This window comes from Trachypithecus francoisi, unplaced genomic scaffold (assembly GCF_009764315.1).
Source record: "Trachypithecus francoisi isolate TF-2019V2 unplaced genomic scaffold, Tfra_2.0 Contig01579, whole genome shotgun sequence".
Taxonomy (NCBI): domain Eukaryota; kingdom Metazoa; phylum Chordata; class Mammalia; order Primates; family Cercopithecidae; genus Trachypithecus; species Trachypithecus francoisi.
In genome coordinates this window covers 27,199,746-27,226,277 of record NW_022681442.1, presented here as the reverse complement: position 1 = coordinate 27,226,277, position 26,532 = coordinate 27,199,746, and the positions used below count along the sequence as shown (strand labels likewise).

At 52.7% G+C, this 26,532-nt stretch overlaps 1 protein-coding gene across 1 annotated transcript; it reads right to left on the bottom strand.

Moving 5' to 3' along the window:
* Positions 1–599: 599 nt before the first annotated feature.
* Positions 600–26,340, bottom strand: ITPRIP (inositol 1,4,5-trisphosphate receptor interacting protein). The gene is given in 3 exon segments (XM_033183531.1): positions 600–1,688; positions 1,691–3,326; positions 26,100–26,340. Coding segments are annotated over 2 exon segments (1,647 nt in total). The 5' UTR covers positions 3,314–3,326; positions 26,100–26,340; the 3' UTR covers positions 600–1,664.
* Between the last annotated feature and the right edge of the window lie 192 nt (positions 26,341–26,532).

Below are 26,532 nucleotides of genomic sequence, written 5' to 3'. Positions count from 1 at the left end.
CAAAACGGGATCAGCATGAAGGGGGGAAAGGCATGGGCCATAAGTAAATAAGGAAATTTGCCCCAATTCTACAAATGCATCTGATGGAATGAGGAGGGTGGGGCTGTGAGGGGTTCGCGGTAACTCCAGGCTGCTGTTAGGGACACACTTGAGCTGGTTCATTCCCTGGAGTGCCCCGCAGCTGGGTCTAGGGAGAGGTAGGCCCAAGCACGTGTTCAGTCTAATACCAGCTCACACTGGAAGCCTTCCTACAGGTTTGGTTGCCCTGATCACAGCCGAGCTGCCCCACCAGGAATTAACCCTGGCTGGGCAAAGGGTCCATTTTCTCAAGCTTTCGGAGGCTGGTTGAGAGAACTCCTAGGGATGGGGGAAGGATCTCCTTCCTTTAGTTTATGGGGGAACTGGGCACCCCTGTCCAGTTTTTTAATGCTCTCTGGAAGGCAAGGCCGGCTGAAACCCTGGAGGGAGAACACAGGTATATTCTCGACCCTGGCCCCCTGCAAGGGTAACTGAAGTGATGGTGAGAGAAAATCTCAGAGGGCCAGTGAAGCCACAGGTGGAGAAGAGGCTTCCTGATCCCCCTCAACCAGACCTGGAGATGGAGCACCTCATCGAAGAAGTCCACTGTCTTACAGTAGAGACTTTGCTGCAGGACGCAGGGCCAGAAGAGGTTGAGAGGCTTGGCCCTGCGCACAGCCTCTGGGAGTGCCATGGCCTCAGGTGCCGTGTAGTTGCCAATGAAGAAGTGATAGAGCTTCTTTTCCAGCTGTCCTTTGCCACAGTCACCCTGTGTCTCTTTTTCCAGGTCAGCTTCTACCTTTAGCATCCGTCCTCCCCCTACCACAATGATAGTCAGGGACCAGCTTTGGAGAGAATAAAGAGAGGTGCAGGGCTGCTAAGCTGGCATCCAGTGTGGCAAATGACACCCACCATGCTCGGGATCCAGTACGTTGGGGAAAGGACAGCAGAAGGGGGTGCACCTGAGTGAGAAGTGTAGCTGGAAAAGTGGCTGGGTCTCTCTATGCCACCAAGTACCCATTTCAGTGGGACAGAGATGTTGGTCACTCGGGCCTCGAATTTATACAAGGTCTTTTCTCCAAATAGTATAAAAAAGTGGCAGCCATGGTGGGACCACTATTGTGCAGGATGTGGATCAAAGTTGGACATTCCACACCTGTCCCTGTTAGTGCTTTGGCTGCAAGATGGTCAGGCCAGGGGCTCCTGGGAATAGGGCTGCTGGGTCTTAACACAGTTCCCTGTCAGCATTCTTGTAGATCCTCTGCTCATATTCACGTACAGACTGGATCTGGGATGCAAAAAGAATTACACCCAATCCAACATTTGCATTGTCTCTAACTCAGGGTCCACAGCATGTTCTGCCGCCATCTTGGCCATTCATGGTGATCCAGAAGTAAACTGCAAGGGATCAGTCCCTAAACCCAAATAACAGCTTTACCAACAGATCCCAATGGTATGAAAGCAAACCAGCTTCCCGCTGAAATTCTGTTTCCTCTGTACTGTAGGGCTTGGCTTCCTGGCAGGCTGAGCACGGCTCCCACGAAAGCCCATCTTGTCCCCAGAACAGGGCTGGCAGATGCCACCAGGGGTGTGAACGTGAGGGATGCCCTCATCTTAGCTCGAGGGCCCACATGCTCTATAAGACATCAGCTTTTTGGGGTAGGCTGGTGTGGTCTGAGGGGACATGTAGGGAATACTCGCTAATGAGCGCTGGGGCATTCTTGAGCATCTCATAGAAGGAGTCCAGTGTCTTACGGTAAAGACTTCGTTGCAGGACGAAGGGCCGGAAGAGGTTGAGGGGCTCGGCCCTGAGCACGGCCTCCGGGAGTCCCATGGCCTCAGGCACCTTGTGGTTGCCGATGAAGAAGTGGTAGAGCTTCTTCTCCAGCAAGCTCTTCTCCAGGAAGAAGAGCAACTCGTGCAGACGAGCGTCCAGCTGCCCCGCCTTCCAGTCGGCCGCCTGCCGGAGGAGTAGGAGGTGCAGCAGGGCCGTCTTCAGGTGGTAGCTGCTGAGCCCGCTGGGGCCGGTCAGGCAGCTCTGCTTGGAAAGCAGGAAGGAGGCTATCTGCAGGCAGCTGAGGTGGCAGGCGCCCTCGGGCAGCGCCTTCAGTGTCGTCCTGAGGAAGTGTCGCTCGTAGACAGCAAAGGACAGGAGCCAGTCTGTGCTGGAGGCTGGGGTGCCCTCAGAGGGCTCCCTGGGAAAGTGGGAGACAAAGTACAGGTCCGAGTCATCACACTGGATCACAGGAATCAGGTTGAAGGGCATGAACTTTCCTGAACGGAACTTGATCTTCAGGGACCCCGGGCTGTCCAGCTGGCCAAAGGCCAGGTCGAACTCGTACTTGTGGGCGATGCCGTGCCAGGCTCTGGTGAGGGCCGTCTGGAACCACTTCATGACTTGCATCGTGTCCAGGTACAGGGAATCTGTGGCACACAGCAGGTTCTCCATGTCGCCGCAGGGAGGTGCCATGCTGTTCCTGCCATGCAGGAGACACAGCATGTCTTCCCCAAGCTTGGTCTTGCCACAGATGCAGCTCAGTGTGTCCCCGTCAGCGCGGACCACCTTGATCTGGCCGTAGCCCTGGCGATCCAGGGGCACTGAGCGGCCAGAGCACCAGAGCTCTGGGTGGAAGCGGTAGGGCTCGGGGGGTGTGAAGGGCACAAAAAGGTGGCACAGCAGCGGCCTGTCCACCTGCCAGTTCTCATACATGCTGTCCACGCCAATGAAGTCCTCCACCTCCATGTCGGTGTCCCGGTTGCAGAGGCTCCTCAGGGCTTCCAGCAAGTCATCTACAAAGCCTTCCAGGAACTCCCGGGTACGGGCTGCATCGGCCGTGGCCCCCCGGATGCAGCGCTCATAAAAGTGGCCAAGCGTGGCCTTGTTGGGCAGGGTAAGGCCCTGCAAGGGGGCGCCCCCCAGCCCAGGCAGCTCATCCTCCTCACCGCCCAGGCACTCAGGTGAGGGCCCCTCCTGGTGGTCCTGCCGCCACACCTCGATCATCAGGAAGAGGATCATGCAGAGGGTGCTCCAGAGGTCCCATGTCACACGTGTCTCATTCTGCTGCCTGCCTTCCTCCGCCACCTGCTCCAGTGCCTCCTTCTCGGCTGCCAGCCGAGCCACCTCCTCCTCTAGGCGCAGCTGCTCCAGCTGCAGCTTCTCCTGGTGCGCCTGCATCTTGCGGATGATCTCCTCCTCGTTCTCAGGGACCGTGGCATTCTCCCGCGGGAACAGCAGCGGATGGTTGATGATGGCCGTCACTACCACCAGACACACGCGGAACAGCCCCATGGCCATGGTTGGAGCTTTCCTGGGAACAGAGGGAGACAGATGGTTATACCAAACCTCCCTCAATGCTACTTCGTCCCTGGACCCCGCACTAACCTCAGCCCCTCAGGGCTGATTAAGGTCTTAGTTCTCCCACCTAACCCGTCGAGAGCTCCCTGCGGCTGCCTCAGGAGCTTCAGTCTAGCCATGGAAGAGCCCCAAAGGCCTACCCTGGGGTAGACATCTGTTTTTGTCCTACCCAGACATTCCTAGATGGCAGCAGCACGGCACTGTTCCTGGGGACCAACCCTTTTCTCCTACCAGTCCTTATGGCCAGGGCGAAGATATACCCACCTCCAAGCTCCTGGGATGGGCTCAAAACCCAGGCCCAAGACAATCAGACATTCTGCCGCCCAGCTACAGCTAGAGCGATTGGTTCTGGGGTGAGCATTTGATCCAATTCGGACCAATGAGAGACAGATGTAGGGTGTGTTGGGCCCAATGGGAAGAAAAACTCATCCTGTTGCTAGTTTGGTTGCTAGGTTGTTGAGGGAACAGGATTATACCTGCAGTGGGCTCTCGCAAAGGGAGCCCACCTAAGAAAGACACCAACATAGAGGAAAGCAGAAGCCCCCGCCTCCCCACACTCAGCTCTGCTTGAAGGCATTGCTGTCTGAGCTCTTTCGTCATACTAAAGAAACCCTTTTTAAGTCAGTTTGAGTGGCCTTTCCACCACTTGAAATCAAAATAGTCCTGAATAAAATATCCCCTTCTCTCCCAAGTGAATGTCATCTTCCTGCAATACAGTAAAGCCTAGTGGTTAAGGGAGAAAGGGCTAGGTTCCAAACCAGCACTGTTAACTGAATAGCTGTGTGACCCTGGGCATGTTAACACACCTCTCTGAGCCCTGGTTTCCTTACTGCACAAGGGGAAAGCAACAGTATCTCACAGAGTCACGGTACTGATAGATGCAATGATACCTGCAAACTGCATGGCCCAGTGACCAGTGCATAGCACATGTTCACTGAGCAATAACTTTCGGAAGTAGATTGGAGCCCTTATCCTCCTCTTCTGTAAACATCTCCTTCTGACCTGGAAGAGCTTACCCCAAATTCAGACTCTCCTGGCTTTTGTCTTTCCCCAGGACAATATTGGTGACGACCAGAGAGCAAAGAGTCACTAGTTTCTTCTCACCAGGCATCTGAACTTTAAATCTGACTTCTTAGCTGTGAAAGGAGGCACCCTGTTCCCCTAGGATAAGTGAATTTTTAAGCCTTAAGTGACTTTTGGAGAAAGGCTAATCCCTACAATCTTTGCAAATCAAAGTGTGGTTCATGGACCAGCAGCTGCAGTATCTCCTGGGAGCTTGTCAGAAGTGCAGAATCTCGGCCCCACCCACACCTACTGAATCGGAATCCACATTTTCATACCATCGGTATAAAAATCTGAGAGGCACTGTCTTACGCTGCAAGCCTTACTTACACTCTCTCCTCTCCTCAGCAGGAACCCTGGGACTTAACAATCTGCTATTTCCACACTTAAACTACCCCCCTCCTCGCTTGGGACCTCCGCGAAGGAAGCAAATGGCCAACTGCAAATCAGTTGAGGTCCTGAGTTTGTTGAGAGCACAGGGCTCTTCGTACCATGCCCTGGTGCACGCCAACACTGGCTGATAGGAGCTACTGTGCCAGCCTGAGCCCCATTCCCTTTGGCTTGAGCCCTGATCTGGAATTTGCACAATGAAATTCTCGTCCCAGTGGTGCCTAGGACAGGGATTTGTTTCCAGGTGGATACCTCTGCAGGTTGTCCCTAGCAAGTGGCAGGATGGAGATGGACTGAGTTGGCTGCTGGTCACGCCTAGACAGAGCTTGCTGCTCAGATGTGACTCAGACATTCCACCCCATACACAACTGGACAGGTCTGCAGGAACTAAAAGGGTTGGCGAGTGGAGAAGGTCCGTCCTCCACCCTGAGGATTCTCAGTGTGGGCCTCAGAGATGAGCTCTGAAGCGCTTACAGGTTTCCACTGGAGGAGGAAAGCGGGGACAGGATAAAGTGGAGGAAGTCACACTGCAAGGTGGGTGGGGTAAGGAAAAAGTGCAGGGGGCAGCGAGCCAGCTTTCCTTCCCCAAGCCAAGGAGCAGCTTGCTGGATAGTGGCAGAAACAGGTCAGCTTGGTTTCTACATTCGACAAACATCAACAGAAAGTTTTGCCAGGGAGGGTCCAAGGCATAACTAAGTGCGAGGCTGGGTGATGAACATGGTGAGAATGTTAACACAAAGGTGGAGAGTACTCATAGCAGAATAGCAGGCAGCAGCCAGTTAGGAGATAATTTGGGGGGGTTTAGGGTCCTTCAAGGCACCTGGATCACAGGCAGCCACCTTTGGACACAATGGGCCTTCACCAGTCACAGTAATAGCCCAGACAACCACCTACCCATCCTACTCCGTGTCAACTCAGGGCAGGATGCCACGAACAGGGGAGTGGGGCCGTGGCCAAGCCCTATGGTTGGGAACCCTCCCTGTGTCTACGCCACACTTCACAGTGCTACTTGCTACATCCTCATTCCTGCCACAGGAGGAAGAGCTGTAAGAGCCTCCTTGTATTGGTGCAGGCAAGGTTCAGAACTCCAAACCAACTGAAGGGACCAACTCTGTGTGCAAGGGGAAAAGATAGACTCGAGAGGAGACAGACTGGCTCAGAACCCAGTATGTGCACCTACTGGAGGTGACTTCGAACAAGTCACTCCACTTCTCAGAACCTCAGTTTCTTCATCTGCAACATGAGAATAATCATATCTGCTGTTATAAAGCTTAAACGAGATAATGCATGTAAAGCACTCAGCAACATGCTTGCCCCTGAGCAAGTTTTCTTATAAAAGAAACTGTGATGGGATGGAAATACGCAGATGACCCTGCCTGCTGGGGTTCAGGGTGGAGTGCGCTGCAGATGCCCCTACAAGGAACTTTGGCAGGAGGTAGGCAGCGAATAGTAGCACTGATAATTGTAGGATTACAGACAAGACTCAACAGAAGCACCAGGGAAACAGGGCACCAGCCCGGGGAAGGACTGCAAGGAAAGGGGGCCTGGGCTGTAGACCCAGCAGACCTGTGTTCTAACCTTGAGTGACTATGAGTGGATCACGCAGCTTCTGCGCTCCCACGCTTTCCCTGTGAGAAGGAATTAATAACACTCCCTCCTTCACAGGGATGTTGGGAAAGGCGAGTGAGATCATATACCTTGGGTGCTTAGCACCGTGCCTGGCACAGGGCAGGCTCCTTCTCCTCAGCATCCACCTGCTTCTGCTTTCTCACCTGCTGAGCACAGCAGCCCTGCCCGAGCCCCAGGCGCAGGGAGTAAACACACGCTCAAAAGTGCTCTGAAAGCACAAGATGTTCTGCTGCTATTTCTCTTTCTTGGCACACCCCTGAGTCCGCCCTGGCCCCCAGCAAAGGGGAGAAGACTTCAGAGCCTGGGATCCTCCTGCAGGTTAGGGGTTCCCTCTGACTCACTTTCTGACGTAAACCATCTTCCCACTTCCCCGGATCAGATCCCAGCTGTCATTTGGCTCCTCGTTAAACTCTGCACAGGCTGGCTCTGTCTGCAGCACCCTATGGGACAGGACAGGCTGAGGCAGAGAATAGGGCTGTGGCCGCTCAGGGCCCACTAGATGGGGCTCAGTTTGAAGCCTCTGCTACTTCCTCCTCCCAAACCCAGTCATAGAAACACCGCCCTGGGGACCCCAGGGGTCAGAAGAACCTCCTGCAGGCCAAGGGGATTCCAAAATAAACCTTAAAAACTAGTTCATGCCATGATGGGAAGGAGGAGCCAACAAACCCCGTTATACCCTCCTCCCTCTGGAATTCAGGCACAACTGACCAGCATTAACATTAAAACAGAGATCCTAAGAGTGACAAAACAGACTCTGTAGCAATAAGATATCGAATTTCAACGCAATATAGCATCACATGAGATAGCAGGCCCTGAAAGAAATCAAAGTATTTTACCCCAAAATATAATTTCTTGGACATATTTTGAAATGGCCCTGCAAAGCTGTCTATTGTCGGGAAAATCTATATTCTGTACAGAATTTCCTTCCCTTTCCAGTTCTCTTCCTGATCCAGGAGAGATTAACTAAGAGTCTGGCACCTTTTTAGGTCTGACAGTCATGTACCATCTCCTCTCTCTGAAACCCACTTCCTGGGACTTCATCTACATAGTAAGAAAGAACCGTGGTCTCCATGTCCCTTATCCCAGACACTCCTTTCTACTGATTCCAGGTCTTTAGATAATAACTTACTTAACTCATTCAACCAACTGCCAGTCAGAAAATCTTTGAATCCACCTGTGACCAGGAAGTCACTCCTTGCCCTCACTTCAAGTTGTCCCATCTTTCCACACCAAACTAACATATTCCTTACACAAGCATTGATGAATGTCTGCCTGTAACTTCCGTTTTTTTTTTTTTTGGTAGGGGGGTGCTGGGGGAGTAAGTCTCATTCTGTTACCCAGGCTAGAGTGCAGTGGAGTGATCTCAGCTCACTGCAACCTCCACCTCCCAGGTTCAAGCAATTCTCCTGCCTCAGCCTCCTGAGTAGCTGGGACTACAGGTGTGCCCCACCATGCCCAGCTAATTTTTGTATTTCCAGTAGAGACAGGTTTTCACCATGTTGACCAGGCTGGTCTCGAACTCCTGACCTCAAGTGATCTGCCTGCCTCGGCCTCCCAAAGTGCTGGGATTACAGGCGTGAGCACCTGGCCTGCCTGTAACTTCTGTCCCCCTAAAATGTGTAACATCAAGCTGTAACCCAACTGTCTGGGGCACATGTTTTCGGGATCTCTTGGGACTGTGCCTCATGCCTTGGTCACTCAGAAGGGTTCAGAATAAATCCCTTTAAATATTGTATAGAGTTGACTTCTCCACAAAGGGGAAGGAAGCAGGGCATTCCGACATTCAGAGACAGGACGGGTAGTGAGGAGCCTCTCACAAACCATGGATATGTGCATATGTGTGCATGTACTTGCACATACCAGCACATGCCTCCCCAAAGAGTCCCCTACTCCCAATTCCAAGGATGTCCACCTCTGCCTTGGCCCAAAGTTCTCACCTCTACCAGGCTCTCCCACACCTGTGGTCTGAGACATCAGCCAGTGGGTTTGGCTTTGAGAATAAACCTGTGTCACTAGGTGGGTTTTTTTCTGTCTGCTTGCCAGGAAGCCGGCAGGAAGCCTGCTGAATTCCTCTCCACCTCCCTCCTTGTCCTCAGAGAGGGGCAGCCCATGCAGTTCACAGCTAAAATTAGCCTGGCAATGCTGGGGTCACAGGGCGACAGGGGCTGAGGGAAGACGGAAGCTTCTGGGTGGCCTGGACAGAGGGCTGCAGGTGGCTGGCCAGGACCGGTAGTTTACTCAGACCCTTACTCTGAGGCTGGCCAGAAGCCAAGACCCTGGGGGAAATCCAAGACAGCTTCCTTCCTTCACTAAGGTCCCTCACTCCTGGGCAGCACTCCCTACCATCGCTTAATCCAATAAACACCACAAAGCATTGTCTAACAGCCATAGCTCTCCCCTTTCTCAAGCCCTCGCTAGGATGTACTGGGCACTGCACACACTGACCACTGTAACCTTCTAAGAGGTGGGTGCCATCCCTGTCTTGCAGATGGGTTAACCAAAGTCCAAGAGACAAAGTCATTTTCTAGCCACAGGACTAGAAAAGCCATAGCTGGGCTGAGATTCAAGCTCATTCTCTCTATCTTTGCCAGCAAAGTTCAAGTTTTTCCACTGTGCTACATGTACAGAGCACATACTGAGTTCGAGGAACATGCTGGACGCTTCAGGGCCTGCGATGATGAGTATGGCCTGACCCCTGGTAGCAAAAGCATTACAGTCCATGTGGGAAGGTAGACAGTCACTACGTATGGAGTCCCCAGAGAGAATGAGATGTGGGGCACAAAAGGCACTTGAGCTACAGGCTGCAAAATGCAGAGAAGGGAGGGAGCTTCCTTCCTGTTCTCTGAGGGCCTCTCCTTGTGTGGCACTCTCCCTGCCCTCACCTGTTGGGGAGATGTCGGGGTGCAACCCCTTGGCTCCACCTTCACCTCCTCCTCTCCTTCCAGACAGAATTCCTACAACCAACCAGGAATAGTAGGAGCCTGTGTCCGGCCCCACAACTTGTTCATCACACCGCTTTTGCCCCACTGCCCACCTCCTCCCACCAAGAGTTGGCCGACCATAGCCTTAAGCAGCAGGGGTCAGGGTTGCAAGGATGCCGAGAAGAAGAGGAAGCGTGGCAAGCCCAGAGCCGCAAATGTACCCTTTCCACCTACTTTCCAGGACCCATTTTCTTGGCCGCCCAGTATTCCCTCTGGGACAGTGGTTCTGAACCTGCTTAGCAGCAACAGTGCCACCTGGCAACTTGTTAGAAATGCAGATTTTCACAGGCAACCTCAGACCTGCTGATCAGAAATTCCACGGCTGGGGCCCAGCATCTGTGTCTCAACAAGCCCTCTAGGTCATTCTAATGCCTGCTCATGTCTGAGAACCATCCCTTCCCAAATCAGGCATCCTCTGGGTAGGAGGGTGGGGCTCCTGCAGTGTTGCAGCAGCCCACATCCTGGAAATTGCCAAGGGCTTGCCCAGCACGCAGCCTGACAGATGCAATTAGCTCTGCTAATTACAACAGCAAAAGAAGGCCTGGCCCTGGCGTCACGTTCAGAGCCAAAAGGAGCAGCTGATAGGTTTCCTTTACGAAATGGAATAAAGGACTGGCTGACGGCAGGGGAGGGCACTTTTAGCCCAGGCCTTGGGGGTGACTTGGGTCCCTTTCATTCTCTAGGTTCTGGGTCCTCCAAGAAAGAAGGAGCCAAGGGAGACCCAGACTGCCATGAGTTTGGGCTGAACTCCTACTGTATCCTGGCCTTGTGCTGCAGTTTCTTAGCCCCAGCTTATGAGGTACACAGTTGTTGGGGGAAAATTAAGCCAAAAATTTAAGCAAGTCAGAATACAGAGTTGAATTTGGGTTTCTTTATTTTACAGAGGTAGAAACTGAGGCCTCAAGAGGAGACATGCTAGGCCTGGAGGGTGGGTGGAGTGGAAGAGGCAGGCTGGGCATCATCCCGTGGACCCTCCCAGGGAGCACCTGGCAGTGATTCCAGCACAGAACAGGGGAAGGGTGGTGAAAGGTGAAGATGTTTTCATGACTAGCCATTTAGGAAGCAGGTACCTGATACCAGGCAGGATGCTAAGTACTCTGCATGTGTTTTGTCATTTAACTGTCACAACCTCATTTAGGTAGTCGCATTAAAACTCTTACAGATGAAGAGACTGATGTTCTGGGAAGGTCACTGGGTGGCCTCTAGGATTTCTGAGTCTGCAGTGCATGACTGAATGTGAGCAGCACCTAGGCTGAGTCTGCCCCTCCCTCTGGTCTCCTTTCACCCCCTCAAGGGACTGATGGAAAACTGAATGAGTCCCTTCTCTTCCCCTGCCTGGGGGCACCTCTGCAGCATCATTGTTAGTGGTGACCACCAAAACTATCCAGGTCAGCTGTCCCCTGAGCTTCCCAGGCCTTAGAAAAACCGGACTATGAGGAAGGAGCATGAGCTCTATCCTGAGTCTTGATTTTAGAGTTTGGAACCCATGGGCAGGCGGTCTGAGCCATCGTGAAACTCTCCTCCCATGGCCCAGTCTACTTGTCTTACCCCAGATTCTGTGCTTCTCTCTAGCAGGGCTCATGCCACACGCTGGAGTGACACCAGCTTCCCAAAGCACAAGGCCAGCTCAGGGCCCCTTCTCCAGGAGCCTGTCCCTGGATCTGGCCTATCTTGCCCTTCCTGGAACTCCTGCAGGTCAGGTCACCTTCCTGCTCTTTACTATGTCACCCACCAGTCCCTGCGTTCCTACCTACAGTTCCAGCATGGTCAAGAAGCTGAATGTTCTCCTGCAATCCCCAGGGTACCACGGGGCTGGGCACACTGCAGGCTCCCAACATGGAAGTAGGAGCTGACTTATCGTACATTGGGAGGAGGTGGCTGGAGGCAGATAGAGCTGTGGGAGTGACATGTCTCCACCAACTCCCTCCTTGTTGCCTAACTCAGGACAGAGGACACAGCACAAATGGCTCAGTAACACTGGCTCTGAATGTGTCACTGCTCTGCCTGATTGGCTCCCATCCTTCCAGGACAGTGGGAAAGGAGAAAGGCCTTATCCCAGCAAGTGCAAGGCCACAGAGCTGCTCCTACCAGGGCATCTCTGGCTGGGTCCCTCTTCACTTGCACTCCAAATGGGGACAGGAGAGGGAATATAGGGGGGCAGCTGAGCAGACTGGGGCTGGGGGCTGGGCCCTGGAAGGGGAGGGAGGGACAGGCAAATAAAGGAAGTGAGGAAAGAGGAAGGAAGAGGACCAACAAAAAATCATTGAGAAAGTAGGTGGAAAGGGTGCGTTTGCAGTTCTGGGCTTGCCATGCTTCCTCTTCTCGGCATCCTGGCAGCCCTGACCCCGGGCAGTCACCTGACCCCTCTCCCACTGAGCAGGACCATCATGTTGGCCAGCTCACCTTCCCCAGACCTGCCAGCCTGTGGCCACTGGGCTCCTTCCCTTCCTCTCTCCAGACACCTGTCTCGAGGACCTGGGTTGTAAAATCAAGTCACTGGGAGGGCCAGCCCGCAGTGGGGCTGCGGTAGACAGTGAGAGGAGGGGACACTGGTCAACTGGATGGCACATGCTTCGTCTGAAGGAGTGAGTCCCCGTGCCACACATTCTGTACACCCAGAATGGCAAGATCTTTTTTTCCCTAAGAAAAGCCACTAATCTGGACTTTATCAAAATCCTCTCATTTTTAAATGTTGGCTGCTAGTTCAAAAATTCTTTAAAAACCATGTGAGCAACACTGGGTGCAGTGGCTCACACCTGTAATTCCCAGCACTTTGGAAGGCTGAGACAGATGGATCGCCTGAGCTCAGGAGTTCGAGACCAGCCTTGGCAACATGGTGAAGCCCCGTCTCTACCAAAAATATAAAAAAATTAGCTGGGCGTGGTGACCCATGCCTGTGGTCCCAGCTACTCAGGAGGCTTAGGTGGGAGGATGGCTTGAGCCTAGGAGGCGGAGGTCACAGTGAGCTGAAATAGTGCCACTGTACTCCAACTTGGGTGACACAGTGAGACCCTGTCTTGAAAAGAAGAGAAAATGAAATAAAATATATTAGTGGCCACAACATATTTTGTGGTCTGCAACCCCCCATGAAGCGTTCCTCAAGGTAACCCCTAACCCAGGACTCTCCTTACTCCTACCCCATCAGCAACTACTCAGCAAACCCACTATTTCCTCTGAGTCCATGACTCCCTGAAATACCGGCTCCACCTTTCTCCCCAAACCTAGGCCTGACTCTACTCCTGTGCCTCCTCGTTGGCCCCAGCAATCACACTTGGAATAATCCTAACCAGCACTTATGAGGGCTGACTCTGTGCCAGGCCTTGTAGGAGCTTAGTGTAAATGCCAGAGCAGATTTTCTTCCTTCCCCACGGCCTCTGCAAGGACTAGAAGAAAAGAGAAAGAGGCTTTGTTGGGTTGGCATCCTGGTAACTTTTTTTAAGTCCCTCCCTCTTCCAAGAGTGAGTCTTGAGGACACTTAATGCTTTGGGTGGGTGGGACCGGGCAGCCCCTGAGTCCAGCCAGTGTGTGCACATGCGGACAGCAGAGGCTCACCTAAGCCAAAAGGCCTAATGGTGCCGCACTAAGGAGCACTTGGTATTAGAGTAAGGTCTGTGGGCCCCAGGAACCCTGACTGTCCCTCCCTAACCCAGGAGAGAGCCCAGACTGACTGAGTGGGATGCTGGGCTCAGAAGCACCCAGGGGTCAGTCTGGACCTTGGTGAGGTGGGGCAGCAGGACAGACAGCAGAGAGGAGAGAGCTCCAGCCCAGTGCCCACCTGAGGTGGCCCTACCACCGAGCTGGTGGGGAAGGACACGGGGCAGGAGCTGCCTTGTTTGCTCCAGCGGGCCTCTGTTGTCTGCATGTGAACACGTGGGCCACACTCACAGGAGGTGCTGCTCACACCCGTCCAAAGCATTAAGTGCTCTGAAGGCCCACTCTTAGAAGAGGGAGCGGTTTCAAAAAGTCACCAGGATGCCAACTCTATCCTCAGGACTGGGTCATGGGGGTGGTCTGCCAGCCAGCAGAGGCACGGGAAGGACAGAGGGCTGGACTCTGCCGACTCTGGGTGGGCGAGCCACATCCTTCCTGTTCCCGCTCCTCCGCCGGCTGAGCAGAGGGAGAAGGCAGGGAAGCCATCCTCTCCCAGGAAGGACAGAGTGCCCCTCCGTCCAGCCAATCTGCCTGCCTCCCCCAGCAGGACATCACAGAAATCACAGCATCTTGGGACAGACAGACAGACAAAGGCCTGATCTCTATGGCTGGGTTGTGGAGAGGACAGTGAGAAGAGATTACAAGGAGTAAAACAGTGGCAGAGACAAGGAGGGGGCTCCCCTGCAACCCCTGAGCTCTGGCCCACACCTCCTTTTCTCCCACCCATCCCCTCCAAGGCATCTCAGATACATTCAACTGTGTGGGTTGAATGACAGCCCTCAAAATATACGTCCTCGCGCTAATCCCCAGCCTCTATGAATGTGACCTAATTTGGGAAAAGGGTCTTTGCAGATGTGATTAAATTAAGGATCTTGAGATGAGATCATCCTGGATTACCTGGGTGGGCCTTAAATCCAATGACAAGTATCCTTATGAAGTGACAGGAAAGAGAGAGACAGAGGAGAGGTGAGGAGAGATGGAGGCCGGGATGGGAGTGATGCTGCCACAGCTGAGGGTCACCTGAGCCAACAAGAGCTGGAAGAGGCAAAGAGGGACTCTCCTCTAGGGTATCCGGAGGGAGTGAGGCCCGGATACCTTGATCCTGGCCTCCAGAACTGTGAAAATATATGCCTGCTGTCTTAAGCCCTCCCGGTGTGTGGCAACTTGTTATGGCCACCTCAGGAGACTACTGCAGTCTCAAATTGCGATGCACCCTCGTCTCTCCCAGCCAGCTCCCCTTGCTGACCTTCCTCTTTGCTGGAGTATCTCCCCAGCCACCTCTGACCTGTCCTTTGCTCTGCACCAAAGCCCAGGGATTCCATGTGAAATGGAATCTCTCTTACATACTGGCCAGCATAGCCCTTTGGGTCAGCTCGTCTGAGCTCTCCCTAACACCCCAAAACCCCCAGTTAGCTCCCCAACCCTGCACCTCTCCCCTCCCCATTTCAATAGAGTCTTGTTTCCATGGGACACAAGTCAGCGCTTTAAGAATGTTCAAGGCCTGGCCCAACCAGCCTCAGAAGTCCTCTCGGTTCCCTCTCTGCCTGGCCCGGCCACTTCAGATCATCTCCTGTCCCCCAGATACCTCCTGCACCTCCCCACCATTCCTGGAAACATCCATGCTTCACCTCTGTGGTGGCCAAAACCCTACCCAACTGACCTCACAGCAAGCCCATCTCAGAAACCACTTCCAAGGAGCCTTCCAGGATCCCAAGACAAATCCCTTTCTTCTAAGGGATAGAAGAAGAGGGAGGGAGCGGGACATAGGAAATAGACCTCACTAAGCGCAGCCAGGCCCCTCATGTAGGTCAGGTGGTTCTGTAGATGCACTGGCACACAGCAGGCACCCAACCGTGGCTGGTCCCATGTGTCTCTATCCTTGAGTTATTGCATTTAACCCACGCAGCAACCCCGGGGCGGGGGCCCATCAGCCTCACGTCCCTGGCAGGAGCCCAAGGCGCTGAGAGGTGGGGCAATGTGCCCAAGGTTGCACAACAGCCTGGCTCCAGGCCCCGTGTCACCCTGGTGTGCCCGACGGCTGCCTCTGTCCTTGTCTTGCCCTGTCACCTTCATCACTGTGAGCTCCTCCAGGGCAGGGGCAAGGTCCTGTTTGTCTTTGCCTTCCCCTGAGCAACTGGCATAGGCCTGTGCTCCGTGCTGAGGACACACACTCTCCTGGGGGCCCACAGCTGACAGCACGCACTGGAGGCACTGCTTTCACAAGAAAGCTCCCCACCAATGCTCGCCACTTGCAGGAAGGATGCGTCTCCCACAGCCAGCCTGCGGGGGAAGGTCTCCCTTGGCCACCAGGATTCCCACCTCCGGTTTCTATGCCTGAATCACAGTCCCAGCAATGCGCCCTCACCACTTCCTGTTGTCCTACATTGGCTTGGTCTGGGCTCGTATTCCTCTGAATTTCCTGTAGCCCTGTGGTTGCATCTCACCCACAGGGTGCTGGTTTGGAGACAGCATGAATACCCACCTCAGGGCAGGACATGCCAGAGTTCCCAACAGTCGTCCCCTTTCTCTCTCTCCGCCCCATGATCTACACACCCCCTGCCTCCAAGCAGAGCCACAAACGTTCAGGTAAAACCACACTTTCTCGGTGGGGCAGGGAGGGGAGGCTGCACGCGTAGACGCAGACTCCGCACAACAGCAGACACACTGACTGAATGGAAAGAGGAAGGGACTGGAACAGAACCCAGGAGTAAACACAAAGGAAAACAAGGAGGGAACAAAGCCCTCCCTTTGGCCACTCCCAGCCCCCTCCCACTTTCCCCCTTTCACCGAGAAACTAGGATGGATGGAATTAAATAAAGGGCCAGCACCCAGCAGCCACTTTCCTTTTGACCCCTGGATGGGAACAAAGAGAGCCCAGCTTAGAAAGACACCCTGCCTCTAGGAGATGGGGGAGGATGAACGCCCCAAGGCCTTGTCCATGACCTCGGAAAGGCTTGTTCCCCACCACAGCCTCCCCACCCCACTGGTCTCTTACCCACGTCCTGGCTTCCTGAGATTCTGGGCCCCACACAGCGAAAGAAATCCCAGGCTGTTCTTCTACCCCAGTCCCCTGCAGCTTAGGCGGTACCTGACACAAAGCCTGGGCCCCAGCTGGGCTGGGGAGGGGGGGAGGGGAGACGAGGGGAAGCGCTGTGGGCCTCCTGTACGCATACACACACACACACACACACACACACACGCACGCACACGCACACACGCACACACACTCTCCCTGAAAAGATCTAAAAACCCCTTTCATCTCAATAAAGGGGAACAGTAACAGACAGAAAGACAAAGGGGAGGCCAACCCAGCTGTAAAAAAATTAAGAGCGTCTTTGCTTATGCTCTGCTACAGGGATCTGGGCTGAACAATAGAGCCGGGCCTCTGCCAACCCTCCCACACCAGTTAGTCAGAGCAAACCAGTCCTCCTCCTCTCTGGAAAGCAGAGGGCCCACACGGAAAGGCTAGGAACAGTTAGCAAAATTGCTCCCAGAATTACCTATGACGACTCAGAGTCACACTCCCTACGAATTGCACAAAACAACCCTACTATGACATCATTTTCTAGCCACAGGGACGGAGCATAAGGTGTGATGCGGGTGCTCCACCGAGGCTGTGCTGGCACCCAGCAGGTGTCCAAATAAAGCCTGCTGAATGCATGGACCCACACTCATATGTGCATCAGTCAGACTGAGGTGGGCAGCAAACAGCCACTGATAGTATCAAGTTCACATGAGCTCATTTCCACTCCTAAGGTCATGGAGAAAGAAACAGCCCAAAGCTCATCAGCTAAGAAGAGCTTAACAGTTTGCAGAGGCTTAGAGAACCATTGCTAAGGAGTCAAACTCTGCAATCTGATGGCCTGGGTTTGAATCTCGGCTCTACCACTTGCTATGGCAATAGTGTCCAATTTACAGCCTTGTGGACCATCTCACAGTCACTCGGCAGGGCTTGGTAAATGATACTGCTGTTGGCACTGTGGTACTGGTGCTATGGTCAGGTCTCCCTCTGGATTTGTTAAATCGTCACGGTTGCATATTAAGGAGTCCTCTGGGAAGAAGTGGGTGAACGACATCCCTGCAGCTCCTCCAGAAGCCTGGGGAGTATGACTAAATTGTCTCCTCCACCTCCTTGTCTTCTAAAGGCCCCAGGAGCTGACACAGAGGAAGAGGAGGAAGTTTGGAGACCTAGGAAGGTCAGCAGCACCCTCCCTCGCTCCTCCAATCTGGCATCATTGACACTGGCAGCTCTTCCATTAGCTTCTGAGTACCCAGCATTGGAAGAGGGTAGATGCTATAATGATGAATGCTTGCTGAATACATGAATGGAGTTAGGATTGGGATAAGAACCTCACTGCCTTTACTCCCAGGAGCAGGAATTTGAAATTCCTGGAGTGAAGTGGGAAGCTCTGGATAAAGTAACTTCTATGTTCTTTCTTCCTGGGAGGCACGCTGCAGTCAGAAAAGCAAAGTGCTAACAGTGTAAGTGCCTTGGAAAATGTAAGCAAAATCCCTTCTAGACGTAGCCCTGGAGACAGAGATGGCTGCAGCCCCGTTTGGTCTGGACTGGCCTTCATCTAACTGTAGGCGGACTCACTGCCAACGTTTAGAAAATGGCCCAGGAATGAACCCTGACACGTTTGTCTGACCCTCAGCTGCCTTGCTGTGGACATCTGCTTTCTTGCTCAAGCTTCTTGTAGAAATGGATGATAAACAGAGGATTACAGGGTAAGAGAAGGAGCAGAGAAGTAATTCTTCTTTCAGGAGAAAACTGGACAAGCCTCAGCGCCCTGACACACCACGGGAGGGTTTAATAAATTACAACTACTGCATCCCATTTATTGAGGCTTAAGCATTGTGCAACAATGCTTTACATGTATCATTCTCACATTAAACCTCTGAAGCAGGCACTTATCTCCATTTTACAGAAAAGGAAACTGAGGCATAGAGGTGAGGCCACCCACCAACATCATAGAGCCAAGATTTGAATCCAAACCTATCTGACTTTCAAGCCTATAATCTTCCCATGAAGCCATGAGCTGTGTTGCTCAGTGACCTGGCATCTGTGAAACATTAGGCATGTACCTATGGACTTTCCTCGCCTGGACTGTTTAGGGGAGGGTAGGTGACAATCTAGATGAAATGTGGCTATGAAGCAGGGAGTTAAACCTAATGAACTTATGAGACTCCTTCTACCAAGATTCTGTGAGTGTGGACTGGGTTATTTGAGATAAAAGGAATGGAAAGCCTTCTCTGCAAAAAAGGGAGTGACGGCTCTCTTGACACTGGCAGGTAGGTATGTGTTGGGGTGAAACATCAGGAAGTGGCATGAGTACATTAGGGACATTTTGGGGCAGCACACAGGGATAGGATCCAGGCAGCCCCTGCTCTCCTACCCTCCAGCCCAGGCATGCGGCACCCCTGCCTTCTTGGGAACTTTGGAACAAAGTCTCAGCAAACAAAGGACGCGTTCATAAACTTCAGGCGGGTCCCCTGATGGCTGCTAAGAGGCTATTGAAGCCGGCTCCCATGAGAACAGTATGTTATGAGCACATGCTTTTGCACCAGCGGGCAGGGCCAAAATAATGACAACACCTTCCCTGCTGCTTTGATACAGGAGGAGGGGGCAAAGGTTGGGGGGACTCCTGCATCAGCTTCAGGGAAATGAAAGGAGAGAAAGCAGTAGCAGCCCAGGGTAGCATCCAAGCTGAGCCCCTCTTCCCAGGCAGTGAGCGTCCCACTGTGTTATGCACCTGGAAGTGAGTCATTTGATAATTGTGGGGCTTTGTATTTTTCCTAGGGACTTCCAGCAGAGGATTGCAAAATGCTCTGAATATTATCAGGAACTGGTTGTTAGTGTGTCCATTAAACAGAAAAGAAAACTGAGTGCTGGAAGGGAAAGCCTTTCCTTCCTTTCATCCTCAGATAGCTCAGGCCACACTCACAGAATCTCTTGGCAGGAGTCTCCGAAGTTCACTAGGTCTGCTAATATCAGAGTGAGTCACAGCAGGAAGGGACCAGAAGGCTCAGGCCTGGAGTTGGTGGTCTCCTTGCTGTCTTCTCAGTTTTGACACTTAAACTTTGTGGGATTCTTTATGCCATCTGTATGTTTTCTGGGCTACGGTGTCCAGATGCCTGAGGTGGGAGAAAGAGCCTAAGGATCTGGGAGAGAGCAAATCTAAGTTCGAATCTCTTCTCTGTTGTTTTCCGTTTGGGGCAAGTCCCTCTGAGTCTGTTTTTTCACCTGTAAAACTAGGATAATACCCACCTTGAAGGCCTGTTGTGAGGAGGAGAAATAAATATGTATAAATCCCTAAAATGGGGCTTTGATCAGTAAATGAAGCCACTATTTTTTTTTTTTACAAGGCCATTCTACTTATATGAACAATGTCGTATCCGTAACGGTGGATTCAGGACCAGATTTGTAAATAGAATCATAATCTGCAGGTTAATGATACTCTAATTTTCATTTATAAACCTGAAAAAACTAGGTGCGTACAAGAATTAGGGCAGTGACTTTAGCCATTGATACCCTGGACATCAGAAAAGCACCTGAAGTTATGCCTAGTTGCACAAAACAAAAACTTTAATCAGGCGCCTTCAAATGGAAGGACAAGGCGATTCCTGAAACCTCTAGAGAGAGACCTACTATATCATCTCGTTTTTTATCTTTCTTCAGGGCAGGGAGTCCTCCCTTTCCTGCCTCCTTCCTTTCCTGTGCTGATGTTTGGCAGCCCTTGCTTAGGAGGAGCAGCAGGCATCACCAGATAAGATGTGGCAGAAACCACAGGTCACCAAGTTAAGAGCATCAGAACTGCTGAGTGACCTCAGCCTTGTAAACAGTGCCATCCCAGGGACAAGGTGGACATCCATGGCTGCCCCCTCTGACTTCACTCCCAAATTAGCAAGTGTATCTCAAGCACATCCAACTGAAAGCATTCCATGAATTTAGTTTAACTCATCTACAATTCCACAGGGAATGCTAAGCTGAGTGAGGTGAACTGTGAGACAGGATTCCTATCTCCAGTTGGTCCTGCCTCTTGGGGCAGTGGATTCCATACACTCTTCCTCTCCATGTGCATTTCATCATAAGGCTCCACGAGGCCACTGAATCCCTGGCATGGGCCGTGCATAACATAGATGCACAATGGCTGCTTGATCAATGAGGCCCCTGTAATAAGGATGTGAGCATCCTATTTCTCACTGTCTTTTGTGGGGAGGCTGAAGAATAGAAAGTCACTTTTCTGATGGCCCCAACTCTGCTCTAGCCTGCCCTTCCCCTAACCCTCCTTACGGATCCAGGCTGCAGGAGGCCCCCTAAGGAGTCTCGCTCAGAGAACTGAAGGAGACAGCAGCTGTCAGCACTGGGCTCTCTGACCCAAGGCCTAAAGACACACCACCAACAGACATAGCCCAAATCTGAAACTGCAGCGCCTCCCTCCTTTCTTCACCCTCCCACTAACTGGGCCCATCCTCTCCCCAGCCTCTGAGAAGCATACCTGTGAACATTACACCTTCTATGTCTCTTCCCTTCAACATGCGTCTTACACTTGAGGCCGATTTTTCACCTCCCCGTCCATCTTAGGGTGGAGGCGTTGCCCTGAGCAACAGTGATGTCACTTGCAGGGTGCTTCCATTTCACTGATGTCACGGGGTGAGCCTAACGGATAGAGGGGGGATGTACTCTCTGTGGGAAAATGTCACAGGTCCTAAACTGTTAAGGAGGGGTCTGCAGGCCTCTTGGGCACTCCCAAATGACCCCTTTCCTCTCCCAGAAGAGCTCCTCACCCTTCCTCTCTGGATGCCTGTTAGAGCTCAGGCCTCAAACCTGACTTTCCCTCTGCCACAGTCAGCCAAAAGATCAGGACAAGCAGCTCCAAACAAACTGCTGGAAAGAGCACTGAGGATAGATGTCCTCCCCGTCGAGGATAGATGTCCTCCCCGTCGAGGATAAATGTCCTCCCCGTCGAAGATAGATGTCCTCCCTGTCTAGGACAGTCTAGGCCCCTACAGCCTTGTCCTTTGTCCAGACCTCAGAGGAGGGAGCAGTGACCTGATGGGAAAGCTGGGGCCCAAGTCGGCAGAGAATGCAGACCTCCAGTTGACCTCTGCTGTCCCGAAGAGCGCACACTGGCCAGATTTCCAGTCTGCACCAAGCACAGTGCTCAATGCCTTCTGCGCATTGTCTGGCTCAACCCTCCCCACAGCCCTGAAGGTTATCCCCATTTTACTGATGATGTTACCGAGACTTGAAAAATCAAGGCACCTGCCCAACTACTGAGAACGCCCAACAACTGAGTGGTGGAGCCAGGATTCAACTCAAGTCTGTCCCACTTCAAAGCCCATGCAGTCACACCTCCTTGGTTCTGGGCACCTGGAGATGCGGCTCACTAAAGACGAGCCGTGAAGTTCCTGGACAGAGACCAGAAAGAGCCCTTTAAATCCAAAGAGGTCAGCTGAGCAGGGCAGGTTGCCTGAGGCAGCCAAAGCAGGCACTGCTATAGGAATGCTTTACCCCCTGGCCTACACAGGGGATGCAATAACTGGCCAGCCTTGGCCCAGCCTCCATGCTGATTAGGGATCATGTGTCCTTGCTCTATGCTTGGCTTTCTATTGATCCATCCAGGTTACCTGATCATCCTCTTGATTTGCATATAGCATTTACTCTCATTGCCTGGCTCTACAACCCTGAGATTGTACAGTAGTTACTGAATTTACACACATGCAAATCTATGTCTCTGGGAGCTAATGCTTGCAAAGCACTAAACAAATAGGTAAATAAAATAAAAAAATTACTACATTATGAAAGAGGAAAGGGAGAAATGCTACCAGGATTTCTCAGGGAAATAATGCCCTTGAGGCACTGGCCAAGGAGATGCCCACAGCCAGGCTGACCTGAGTATCCAGTCTACCTGGCAGGTATCTTTCTGCTGGTGAGAGGGCCGCAGAGGTAGACAAAGCCCTGCACTACTGGACATCACTGCCCCTCACCCCCACCCCATGGTCCTCCTGCCTGGTTCTGACTCCAGCTTTGATAAGCACAGTCCACCTTCTGGTCTTTGGTTTCCCATATGGCTTGTCCAGGACACAGGGAAGAGACGACATTCAGTCAGTGTGATGTTTGCAAAGTCTCCTTGCAAATTAATAAACCAGCATTCTGACTCGTACACCCACTTCTGGGAGCTTTCTCAGGGTGAATCAGTAGCTTGAGTCCAAACCACTCTGAAAATTGTGGAAATCGGGTTTCTGAGTGGGCACAGCTAAGAGCCATCCCCTGGGACAGGTGATGTGATCCAGGTAAACACCACCCTCTGAGCAATCTGCTGGGCACCAGCTGGCCCCTCCCAGGAGTCATCTTGACTTCCTCACTCATGAGAAGCCTATTTTGTTTAAAGTGCCTATTGGCCGGGCGCGGTGGCTCAAGTCTGTAATCCCAGCACTTTGGGAGGCCGAGACGGGCGGATCACGAGGTCAGGAGATCGAAACCATCCTGGCTAACACAGTGAAACCCCGTCTCTACTAAAAAATACAAAAAACTTGCCGGACGAGGTGGCGGGTGCCTGTAGTCCCAGCTACTCGGGAGGCTGAGGCAGGAGAATGGCGTGAACCCGGGAGGCGGAGTTTGCAGTGAGCTGAGATCCGGCCACTGCACTCCAGCCTGGGCGACAGAGCGAGACTCCGCCTCAAAAAAAAAAAAAAAAAGTGCCTATCGACAGGGCATAATGAAATGCTCAGTTCCAGCTAATTAAGCGCTCAGCTGTACGGTGTGGAAACTAAGCGATCATGTATATGGAGCTGTGAAATGGAGTTTCAGGAAGGGTTCCTGGACGAACTTGGAAAGGGCATTTGTGGGTGAATAGGACTTCAACAAGGAAGCAAGAGACCACAGATGGGGATCAGGGGTTTGGAAGGTTAGGACAGTTGTCTCACCTCCTTCCACTCGCTGTCTGCCTAGGTCAGGACCCTGCGTGCAGCCACCGCCGTTTCCCTGTGAGCCACACCTAGGGGCACTTACTCATCACCCTCATGCCAGGCCCCAAACTGGATCTGCCACCTCACACCGCCCAGAGATTAAGGAAAGTCACTTGATTCTTGGGCCAGGATCCCCATCAGTCATCAAGGCCCAGCTTGCCTTTTTCTTTCCTCCTCTTCCTCCTGCCAGATGAATTTCCCCTCCGTCCTCCACCTGGGCTGAGAACAGGTATTTCCTCCTTTGAAAAAGAAAGAAAAAGGCAACTGTTCTTCCCCCTTTCCCACGAGGGTTCCCAATTAAATTAGCTGTTTAAGCTTAAGTTGCTTCTTGGTCTATGAATGTCCAGTGATTGAGACTCACCTTCCAGGCTCCAGAACACTTAACATCCCTGTGCCTCAGTTTCCTCATCTGTAAAATGGAGTTAACAATACCTAACTCATAGGGCTACTGTGAGGATTAAATGAGTTAATACAGGCTAAGTACTTTTGGGGGAAAAAAAAAAAGCCTGGCCAATGTTAAGCCCTAAATAGTGGTTGTTTATCAGGGCTGCTGTGAATGGTGGGCCAAGCAGTGTACTGGTCAAGGCACCTGGCTGAGGGGTGAGGATAAATCCAGCTCACATGCCACTTGCCCAGCTACATGGCTTGGCTATGTCCACTCAAATAAGGCCAGTATTTCTAAGAGGCATCAAGTCCCATCCTCTTGCCAAGACGGAGCACCTTATTCTAATTCATGCGAAGGACTGAATAGGCTAGCAGCAGTCCTGGAGGTTATCATGAACAGTTCTCAGCATCCTCGTGGCTCTGTACTCCTCCCCAGCAAGACTAGATGAGAGAAGGGTCCAGGATGGCTGGTGTCATCCATAATAAAGTCCTTCTCAGCTCCCAGAACACTTGGAGCACCCGCCCCTCCCAAGCAGATTCTCCATTAAAGCCCCACAGGCTGCTGTGCCACCTCATCCCTGCTGGGGCGGACTCTCCACTCCAAATATGGAACCTGAGTCTTGGACTCTAAAAGCACCTTCTCCTGCCCAGTTATTATTTTTGGGGGTGGGGGCAGCAGGGCGTGGGGGGGGGTAGGTGAAAGGCAGGGTCTCAACTCTGTCACCCGGATGGAGTGCAGTGGCATGATCCTAGCTCCAACCAAATGATCCCAGCTCTAAGCCTCGAACTCCTGGGCTCAAGCAATCCTCCCACCTCAGTCTCCCAAAGTGCTGGGAAGACAGGCATGAGCCACCCAGCCCAGCCTCTTTCCTGTTGATGGCCACCTGTCTCTGCTGACAGCTGTGAAAGGAAAATACAACCTCAGGACCCCAACCTCAGGATGCCAAAGGGAAAAGTTAAGCTTGGGAACTGAGCCATGCAAAAAACAAAACCGAAAACTGCGTTCCTTTTGTTGCCAAACAGATAGCTATAATTTCTTTTTTTTTTTTTTTTTTTGAGACGGAGTCTCGCTCTGTCGCCCAGGCTGGAGTGCAGTGGCCGGATCTCAGCTCACTGCAAGCTCCGCCTCCCGGGTTCACGCCATTCTCCTGCCTCAGCCTCCCGAGTAGCTGGGACTACAGGCGCCCGCCACCTCGCCCGGCTAGTTTTTTTTGTATTTTTTAGTAGAGACGGGGTTTCACCGTATTAGCCAGGATGGTCTCGATCTCCTGACCTCGTGATCCGCCCGTCTCGGCCTCCCAAAGTGCTGGGATCACATGCTTACTTTATCTTATGTAAAATGTAGATTTACCGAGCATGAGAAGAATGCACCCAGGGAGAGCAGAGAGTCAGTGTAACTACTTCATGGTTACCCACAAGTGGAGGAAATCTGAAGGCAGAATGGCCTGGAGCAGCAGCAACACACACGGAATTAGCAAACAATGAAAGCCACTTAGGCACGTGGGCTGGAGAGAGGACTCAAAAACACAGTCTATTCTGTTCTCATAAGGGGGAAAGACAGTAATCCACTTTTCTGATAATCTAGTTTCAGGGCTAACCTGGGCCTAAAACTGCACCAACCACAGATGAACTTTAGCTGGCAGTCAGATAGACTCGGGTTGTAAAAGGCAAGAGCCCTGGGTCATATCCAACAAAAAAACAAGAAAATAGAACGTGACCCCAATTTAGATCCAAAAGACCAGAGTCCGGATGGCGACCAGTATCTAGTACTCTACTGTGAAATGAGACCAATATCTGGTACTCTACTAGTTGTGAAATGGTGCTTTTCTCACACCAGGAGAAAGGCAAAAGGCAAAATGAGGTCCCTGCCTGGTTCCGTAAAATATTTTACCTTCCTGGTCGGCGGCAATTTTTTTTTTTTAAAGAGAAAGCGTTTTGGATGGGGAATCCGGCCCCGGAACTCCTTGAGTCTTCACCTGGCAGCCAGAATGGCGAAGTCATAGGGATGGGGTTGAGGGTGGGGTTAGGGGTGAAGTGGCAGAGTTATTTGCAGCCTCAAGAGCAAGTCTGCACAGCGTGAGGTCTGGTCCACTAATAGTCCCGAAAGAGGAAGCGCCGGGGACTTTATCCGGCCTGAAGCAGCCCCCTAACTTCACTACCAGGAACCGAGAAAAAACAAACTTCACTCTCATTCCTCCCTTACAGGAAGGGAGGGAAGGGGAAGGGGAAAAGGGGGCAGCAAATGAGCAGGGCGACCCCGCTTTCCTTTCTGCGGTAGCGCTCTGCTCAGATGTGAGAAGTAACGGGTCACCTGGGCACTACAAACAAAAACGTGGTCCCGCTCTGGGCTCCGAGGCTCCGCGCGCCTCGAGGAGGAACTGCCCGCAGCCTAGATGGAGCGAGCGCCCGCGACGCATCCCCCCCGCACGGCGGGAACGAGACGCGTGACCACGGGGAGACAATGCGCCCGCCTGGGCATGCGCGCTTTAAGGGGGTCTCCAAAGTCAGCCCCCACCTGGGGGCCGAGCAGACGCCCGCGATCCCCACACCCTCCTGCGCCCCCACTCCCGGCAGCCATCTCCCGCACAGCTCCTCCGAGCTCGCGGTCTCCATCGCGCCCTTCTTCCTTTAGTACACTAGGCTGCCCCGGGACTTACGATTGGCCTGGGTCCCAGGTCCCGATCCCCGCCGCGGGAAGACTGCTGCAGCACAGGCTTTGCGCGCGGGTCGGGGGCCGGGGTGCCGCAGCTTGTAGGCGGCTGCGGCGGAGCTTGTGGCCTGGCACTTAGAGAGGCGCGAGCGGCGATGCCCCCGCTGGCTCCCGCCTTCTGGCCTACAGCGGCCGGCTCTACAGGACTTCAGAGTTACTCATTTCCTGGATGTCACAAAAACTTTTTCCTCCTCATAGGAACAAAACACCCGCCTCTACTCGCGGCCGCGGAAGCTCCTTAAGGAGGACCGTGTGGGTTTTGGTGGTTGGGCCCAGGGTCCGCCAGGAAGATCTGCCCAATGAGACCCCAGAAACTCCCCCAGCACGGCAGAACTGGAGAGTGACTGGTAGAGACGGAATCAGGCCACTGGAGTAAACTG